Here is a 9,341-nt window from a genome sequence, read left to right as displayed (position 1 = left end):
TAATACATTACCACGAAAAGTAATTGATATATTACTAGATGTGCCAGTTCAAAGTGAACATACCCTGATAGCACACAAGGTTTCTGTTAAGTTGCAGAAATCTCTCAATGTCTCATATTCATAGCATCTCATTTGGAATATTCCTGCAATCTGCATTATTGAAACATTGCAGTTGTTATAGTCCTGTAATCTTTATTATAGAACGATTGCAAATTAAAGGTTCCTGCAACCTACTTGACTGAAACATAGGGATTGTTAGGTTTCTGTAACCTACTCGTTTAAAATTTATAAAATGCGCGCAACTGCGCGTGCGCGCATAATCTTGCGCAGTCAATTTATGCCTGGATCGTCTACGATCTTACACACGTTTCATTGTGCCTTTTGTGGTCATTATTGTGTTAACGTACAACTAAATATACTATTCGATGGTACTGTCTGTGTAGTGTTTCATACTACTAAAATAATAATAAGGTACGTACAATAAATATTACTTTATATAATGTTCAATCTCTTTAATTAAATTTAATGATGTATTGTGTTATCATAACCTATTAATGTTTAATATTGTCGTAAAAAATATTTTTATTTAATGGTAATTAATACGACTGCAAAATCGTTCTTTACACAGCAGTAAATTAAGGCATCGATCCTCTAATTAACTCATCAAAAGTCTAGGAAAATACTACAGTATACTATAGCATTTTCCTACTTTTTCGTATTTCTCTTATGATGATCGGGTCCGAGAATTGAGGCCTAAATTAACACGCAGTGTAGACTATAATCTTATAAAAACACAATTTGCTGATAGGTAACGAATGTAAATATTTTTTAATTGTTAATATTTCGAGGTTAGAATTATCTTTTTGCTATGATTTTAGGTTACTTTTTATAATGTGAAATGAAGTTTTACAAAATTAGCCTAATTTATATATCAATGAATGATTTAGCCTTATAAAGATTATAGGCCATGATAGATTAATGCCTGTTATAAATTCTAAGCAGAATTGTAAGATATGTAACATGTTCTCGTAAGATTTGGAAGAATTTGCAAGTGCTTATAATAACTTTATGCAATATTTTTATAGACAGCTTTTTGCTAAATGTAAGATTTATGAAAAGTTATAGATATTTATTACAGTATAGATATCAATAGAATTAGAGAAACAGTCATATAAGTTGTTACAAGTCTTACAAATTATGAGACTTATGGGCCTTCTATAAAGCCATAGGTCATAAATTATAAGTCATAAGCTAAAAATGGGTCAATCACAGTCGTCAATTTTTAGTTTCTTACTTCTAATTTATGACTTATGACTTATTGTAGAAAGCCTATTACAATTCTGCTTAGAATTGGTTCCTACTTAATCCATATATCATAGATTTAATAAAAAAATATATTCTGTTATAGATCTGTATAATATATAAAGTTACTTCAGTGGTGAGTATATTAAAATAATGAACAGTAAACGAAAACGAAATTTATTATACTCGAAACGACATATTCGAAGATTAATAAAAAATGGTACAGACCTAGACATTAACATGTTATATACATCAAAATCAGATTGTTCATATCAGTTATCTGATTCTGATAATAATTTAAATGTGTCTTCTCAAAACCAAAGTGAAGGTAATGTAATTTCGAATTTAAATATTGTGGACAATTATAATGAAGATAATTCAAGTGAGTTAATAGATGAAGTTGATAATGTAGATTCAAGAGGTGAAATTGATGATATAAAATCAGAGAGAGAAATTGATAATTTAGAATTAGACAATGAAATTGACAATTTTGAGTTAACAGACAATTCAGAACCAGCTGATCAAATTGAAAATGAAAATCAAAATTTAGAAAATTTTAAAAAATTTAAGGAAGATTTAGGCATTTGGTCAATAGAGTGTAATATTCCGCAGACAGCTCTATCCAAACTTTTAATTATTTTGCAAAAACATACTGATTATCCATTTCCAAAAGATGCTCGAAGTTTATTAAAAACTCCAAGAAATACAAAATTGAATCCTAGAGAAATAGAGTATCATCACTTTGGTTTGGAAAGAGCATTAAATATGATATTAAACGAACACATAAAATATGGTGGTCCGATTAATACTCTTGACATATTAGTAAATATTGATGGGTTACCAATTTCTAAATCTGGTGTTTCTTCGTTATGGCTTATTTTATGTTCCAGTACTGTTGTGAAATCAGTATACATTGTTGGCGCATTTTATGGTGAAACTAAACCAGAAAATAATATTTTTTTAGAAAAATTTGTGAATGAAGCAATTTATTTAATAAATAATTCACTGTTTCGTGATGGAAAAAAAATAGAAATTAAGTTGCATGCTTTAGTATGTGATGCTCCAGCAAAATCTTTTGTTTTAGGCGTTAAAAATCACAATGGTTATTATAGTTGTACAAAATGTACTATTGAAGGAAAATATGTTAATGGAAGAGTATGTTTCCCTATAAAAGATACAAATCCTCCTTTACGAACAGATGAAGATTTTTTAAATAATAAATACGAAGATTTTCAGATTGTAGAAACTATTTTAAGCAAAATACCTAAATTCGGACCAATAACAGATGTACCATTAGACTACATGCACTTAGTATGTTTAGGTGTTGTAAAAAAATTAATTTTACTCTGGTTAACAGGACCTCTTTCTGTAAGATTATCTAATAATATGATAAATAATATATCAGAACAATTAATGCAAATAAGAAACTCAGTCCCATATGATTATACTCGAAGACCAAGATCACTGAAACATGTTAGACTTTGGAAAGCAACAGAATTTAGGCAGTTTCTCCTTTATACAGGCCCAGTTATATTAATGAGAATTTTAAAAAGAGACGTTTATATAAACTTTTTAAGCTTACATGTTGCTATGACAATAATTGCTAGTCCCATTCTCTCAAAACATGAGCTTAATGTTAATTATGCCCAAAGCTTATTAGAATATTTTGTAGCTTCTTTCACTCAGATATACGGTGAACAGTACGTATCACATAATATACACAATTTGTTACATATTTGTACAGATGTAAGAAAATATGGACCTGTAGATACATTTAGTGCGTTTAAATTTGAAAATCACATGACGAACGTTAAAAAACTACTCCGTAAACCTGACAAACCTCTTCAACAACTAGCTAGGAGATATGCCGAAATAGAAACTCTACCTTTATCTGTTCAAAGTTGTCAAATTCAAAGTAATATAAATTTTCGAAAACCACATAATTCTGGACCTCTAATTGATGGATATAATTTTACTGCTCAATTTAAAATACTCGAAAATGATTTATATTCAATCTACTGTGATAATGAAAGGAATAATTGTGTACTTCTTAACAATGGAGATGTGGTTTTAATTTTTAATCTAGTACAATCAAATGATAACAATAAATTTATAATTGGAAAAAAATTAAGATATCTAGATAACCTATATTCATCACCTTGTGCTTCTAGTACGTTTAATATTCAAATTGTAAAGATAGAAGATCAACTTCAAATATGGCCATGTGACAAACTTCAGGCGAAAATGTGGATTATGTCTTTAAATAAAAATCATATCGTTTTTCCAATAATACATACATAGAGCAATTTGAATAAATTAACAGAAATTTTGAAATTGTATATAAGATTGAGGTCGCTTAATTCAATTAAACACGTAAAATATACTTTTGGTGCATTAATGTACATTTTGCATGTTTAATTTAACCCATTATTCGATCTCAATCTTTTATACAATATCAAAATTTCTGTAACTTTATTCAGATTACGTGCGCGCACGCATGTGTGTTTGTGTGCAAATAATGAACTGAAATCTAAATTTCATGACTGTGTTCATTGTGCTAAAAATAAAAGGAATGGATTAATTTATACTTACTCAATATTACGTATAGAAACTAATAATTAATATATCTAGTATGAATTAGTAAATGTTAATAATTTTGTAAATTGCTGCAGTGAACTTTGGTCTTTTTTTTAATTCAGTAAGTTTTGTTGTATATTATATCTAACTATAAATATACCCTGTAAATATACTCTATAAATGTAATCTGTAGATATAAGATAAGATGACACGATTTACTATCGTACTTTTTGAGGACGGTCTTCAACTGGTGCCTTCAATTTGGCTTGCACCAAATAAAAAAAGCTGCAACTGGCCACCTTATACTAACGATACAAAAATTAAAAAGGCTATAAGCAATGAAGAAATTCCTACTAATACTTGGTCGATGCACAAAGTTTTACGTCTGTTCGGAACATCAAGTAAAGTAACATTACATTTTTTGTATTCCATATCGTCGTCCTTACGTCAATTAAACAATGAATTTAAGTACGAAGACGAAATTTATTTCAAACTTGTATTTTTCTGCAAATATATTTACAATAGAAACGAGTATTAATAAAAATAATATGTAACACTATATTAATTTAATTAAGTGATTTTAAACTTTATATAAAATTGTATTTATACTGCATTTTTTTTGTAAAATGAGTTTTAATATATTCATTGTTTTGGCGTAATGGTGAATATTAACTAATAAAAATATTTATCAATTTAAAAGAGTGAATTATGGCGAAAGAGAGGGGCGGTGGGGGTGGTTGGTGGAGGAGAGGGAGGGACTGGTGGAGGAGGTCCGGTGGGCCGAAGATGGTGGAGGTGCGAGTGAAGGATAAGAGAGAATGTCGAAAAGTTTAAAAATGCGGACAGAGAAGAAGAAGGAGAAGGAGAAGAAGGAGACGTTTCTTAATTTTTCATTAAAATCACCACTTTTCGAACGCTGATATCTCCATAACGGCTTGACCGATTTAAAATTTTTTTGGCTCAAATTACTCGTGGCGTTGCCGCCTTTCAAGACATATCACGTTCGATACAAAATTTTTTATATTTTAGTAATTATGCACCTCCCAAAAATGGACTTTGGTGGCTCGGGATAAGAGACTTGTAGCGTCTCGTAGTTTTTGAACATGGCCGGAGACGCTACCGCGTCTCCTGACTAGGAGAAGAACGAACGGTTCTTACGCCGCGCGATACGTGTACGGATAACGCGCGAGATTATACGATATTGTTTGTTGAGCAGAATTCCGGCGAATGAACGCGCGGATAAAGCGACCGATATTCTGATCGCGACGGCCAGTGAGTAGCAATGGCAAAAAAAAAAGGGGGGGCGAGGAAAAGGCTGCCACGTAGGGAGGCGCACAGTTCCCTTGCTTGCAAATCGTTGAGAGGAATACTACTCACTGGGGAAGATGTCCCGCTATGAACGTTCCTTATGTCGCGTGACACGTACACGAATATTACGTGAGATAATCGCGACACTATTTGTCGAACGAGATCCCGGGGAATGAACGCACGGATAGAGCGACCGAGTTTCTGATCGCGACGGCCAGTGAGTAGCAACGGTAAAAAAAAGGGGGCGAGGAAGAGGCTGCCACGTAGGGAGGCGCACAGTTCCCTTGCTTGCAAATCGTTGAGGAGAAATGCTACTCACTGGGGGTGAACTCGCACGCACTTAATCGCACTTACACCACGCACCCTTAGACATCACAACACAAAAGGAAAGAAATAATTAGAACGATGGTTCATCATTGTTCATTTTAAAGATAGCTTTTATTTCTGCAAGCAACAAAAAGAAAGGGGCAGAGAAAGAGTCGCGTCGATCTGCCCTTTAGTTTATTGCAATCGAATTCGGAAAAAGAAAAAAGAAAAGCGACTAATTCGCACTGTGTTGCGTAGAAATCGCAGAACGTCGTGTACGACATATATAGTTTAAACAAAAGCGCTACAACTCCAACGGATTCACATATGGACGGTCACTTGCAATCACGCTGTCGGGGATCTATCATTGGCTCTATGAAAGGGAGACTATAATGTAAGACAGCCTCCAACTCGGGAAATTTCGGCACCTTTGTTTTCTCTTTCGCTTATTGTCGCGCTGCCGTGTCGCCGATTCGCTGTCGTCCGAACGCGAAGTCGGCGACCTCCAATGAGAAATAGTCGACGGGTCCGTGGAGGGGCATAAATCCGTGGCGTCATATTTTTGTTTTCAGAATTCGTGAATTTTCCTGTTAGAGGCAGTTAGATCTCCGAGCGACTCGAGCGAGTACAGAGCGCATACGCATAGTGACCAGTCTTTCCTCTACATTGTCGACTCAGGACGTAGTGCGATCGTTCCCAGGCGTAGTCGACAGACGACTCAGGGCGTCCTACGCCCCCAGGCGTTGTCGCCACGCGATAGTAAATAGTGTGAATTTGTGTAAAGAACAAAATAAAGATTTTAAGCGGAACTACAGTGTGAATATTAGTGTTATTCCCGCTGACGACAGAACACACCGCAAGAATCTACGTTAATAATTATCTAGTCGTAATAATTCGAACGCTCGCGAGTGAGTTGGTACGACGAACAGAGCAATAATAAACGCGTAAGATTATAAACCTTGCTCAGAATGATAAATTTACTTACTATAGAACTTAGAATTTAGAATGGATTTAACACGTACTAATATTACACGAGGAAATAGAACGAACTTTAATATAATACAGAGTGTTAGAACTATTATGTACAATAATGAGAAAATAATATAAGACGGAAAATTACGAGAGATTCGCGCACGAAAGACTTACTATACTAAACCTTATAGAGCTATCGAAGATGGAACAACAATGAACAGGAGCGCTTGGTTTCGTTCGATTATATAGGGCCAGCTTGGTGGCCGCGGTGTGTGGAAATGCCGAATTTCCTCCAAAAATGGGTAATAAATCACTTTCGCGATTATTTAATATCTCATTAACCGATGAGCGCATCGCTTTGATATTTGGTACCATTTTAATTCGTATTTATGGAAAAAATAGCATCAAGTCGTTTTCCCGATAGTAAGCGTGGAGGCGCGATGATAGGGCCGTATCAAGTTTTAGTTTTTCAGAATAGGTTTTCGCCCTATCTGTCAACTCGGATCAGCGAGTATCGCACGATGCGCAGTAAATTCGCATTCTCGTTACGCCTGTGTATCGCATTAATGATTTTGGCAGAAAAGGCCAATTTAATCAAAATAGTGCGGTATAGTTTTGCGCAAAATGCGCTAGCCAGCATCGTCATGCTCTCAACCGTATCGTGGCATTAATTAAACCGCGAATTTTAGTAATTAATTAATCGGCGTGAGGCGCCCGGGAGGTGGTGCCCTCGCGTAAGTGCGGCGCTACTAGGAGTTAATGCAGGTACGCAGGCGAAACGTACGGCGCGATAATGATGGGTGCGAGAGAGATAGAAACTTCAGGGGCGAAAATTAAAGCGAAAAAGAGCGCCGGACGTAACATATATATTCATTGTTTTGGCGTAATGGTGAATATTAACTAATAAAAGTATTAGTAAATATGAATCAATTTGCACAAGAAAACCGATTTTAAAATTATATTGGTTTTAGATTCTTATGAATCTGGGATGGAGAAAGTAAAATTCGCTCAAGAACATTCCGACATAGATTACTCGGACATAGAGGTCGAGAAGAACCAAAGATCAAGACGAAATAAAACGAAAGAAAATTATTCTTCTTCATCAGATGAACAAGAAAATTTAGAAACGACTGACATTGTAACTATTGCACCACCGCCACTACCATCTTCATTTGTAAATCAACCTGGATCAAGTAGCGCCAGCTCCAAAATTTTAAAACCAAAATCGTCGCAAGTTTCATCTGTCAACTCACTTGCAGTAACTGAAGTGACATTCAACAAATCAGATTCATGCCACAGTTAGTATTATATTTCAAATATTTCTTACCAATAATTTTCAGGAATATAATGGTGATAATAATTATATATTTTTTTACAGAAATTCACGAAGAAATCCTTAGAAGATTAAATCAATTATTTTTTAAAGTGAAAAGCATTGATGATAAACTTTCCGACTGGGAGGAAATGAGAAGCAAACCATGCGATGTATCAAACGTACTAACACTTGAAGATATAATATCGTTACCAGTAAAAACGTTTGAAACATTGGAATTATTTGAAAAAGACTTGGAAAACAGAGAATTCTTCAAAAGTATGATAAGAACATGCTTATTATATTGTCATACGATTTTTAGTAGATATTATATCAAAATTATTATTCAGTCATCATTACAATTGTGTTATTTATAAATTATATTTAAAATATATTTAATACATATTTTTTTAACAGGTAACTTTTTTAAATAAAATTGGTGGAAAGGACAGTCACGATTTAACCATAAATATTTTAAAACGAACTGTGGCAGATGAGCTAGCCAAGCAGTATAGCTGGGCTGGTAAACTCAAGAAAAAGGCATTTAAAGATTTATTGTTATGCAAGTGCATTGTGCGTACGTATATATCGTAAGCTTAATTTTTGACAAATCACTAAACCCTTTACGTATTAATAAATGCCGTTTGTGAATATCGTCCGTTAAGAAGATAATTTTTTAAAACAAATGTACATTATCTATTAAAATTATCTAGAAGCTGTGACATTAAGTCAATCAAATACCGAGGTTGAAATTCAAGGATACATTGCAAAATGGTTGGTTCAAGCTAATTTGAGACACCATAGAAACGAGGCTAAGAAAAAAAAGAGGTAATTTATACCAATTTATTATAGGTCATTACTATATTATATTGAAAATATTAATAATTTTTATTTATAATTATTTATATTTATTTTTTAGTACGACTGATCCAAAACGATCCAAACAGCCTGAAGAAAATTTGAAATAAGCTCTTTTATATTTCAATTTCTTGTTCGAAGCAAATTTGCAATTTATATATTCCATGAAAGATATTTATCTTTATTTTACTATATTTTATTAAGTATAAATAGAAACTAAAAAGACAAATTAAGAGTCAAACATTAAAAATTTCTTTAATCACATAGTAAAAAGATAAAATAAATTAATATAAATTAACATGAAAAACAAGATTAAATACGAAGATATAAAAATATACATGAACATGAAAAAACAAGGACAAACTTAATACAAAAATAAAAAAAATAAAAAAATTAAAACGGCTTAATCATTAAATCTATAAAACTTTACATGTTTCGACTCGTGGATTGAGTCTTCTTCAGAAGTAACCAAACGAAAAAACATCGTATAGATAAATCATTGGTGAAATAATGATGCATCCGACATCAAGGTAAGGAATTTATTATAAGCGATTGGTAGATCGATAATAAATCTATAAAAGAATTAAGACATTAACTTTATATGAACAATAGGAATAATTATATATAAATGATTGACAAGAACTACAATATATAAGTTTCCAAACCTTGATAAATGGATACATCAGCACACAATTATCAAATAAAA

At 32.8% G+C, this 9,341-nt stretch overlaps 1 protein-coding gene across 1 annotated transcript; it reads left to right on the top strand.

The window, feature by feature from the left end:
* Window positions 1-3,973: 3,973 nt before the first annotated feature.
* LOC108776249 (uncharacterized) lies at window positions 3,974-8,745 on the top strand. The gene is made up of 6 exons (XM_018542804.1): window positions 3,974-4,280; window positions 7,437-7,763; window positions 7,844-8,061; window positions 8,195-8,354; window positions 8,491-8,605; window positions 8,697-8,745. Exons 1-6 carry the CDS (start codon window positions 4,085-4,087, stop codon window positions 8,743-8,745), a joined length of 1,065 nt encoding a protein of 354 aa, XP_018398306.1. The 5' UTR covers window positions 3,974-4,084.
* The last annotated feature ends 596 nt before the right edge of the window (window positions 8,746-9,341 follow it).

This window comes from Cyphomyrmex costatus, unplaced genomic scaffold, assembly GCF_001594065.2.
Source record: "Cyphomyrmex costatus isolate MS0001 unplaced genomic scaffold, Ccosl1.0 scaffold349, whole genome shotgun sequence".
NCBI classification, from domain to species: Eukaryota; Metazoa; Arthropoda; class Insecta; order Hymenoptera; family Formicidae; genus Cyphomyrmex; species Cyphomyrmex costatus.
The sequence above is the reverse complement of the archived record's forward strand: the minus strand, read 5'-3'. Positions and strand labels throughout refer to the sequence as shown.

Excerpts from the sequence above, each read along its gene's own strand:
- LOC108776249 (XM_018542804.1), top strand. The coding sequence starts at position 4,085 with ATGACACGATTTACTATCGTACTTTTTGAGGACGGTCTTCAACTGGTG. Across the intron at positions 7,764-7,843 it reads CAAATCAGATTCATGCCACA|AAATTCACGAAGAAATCCTT; the intron begins GTTAGTATTATA and ends ATTTTTTTACAG. Across the intron at positions 8,355-8,490 it reads GTTATGCAAGTGCATTGTGC|AAGCTGTGACATTAAGTCAA; the intron begins GTACGTATATAT and ends AAAATTATCTAG.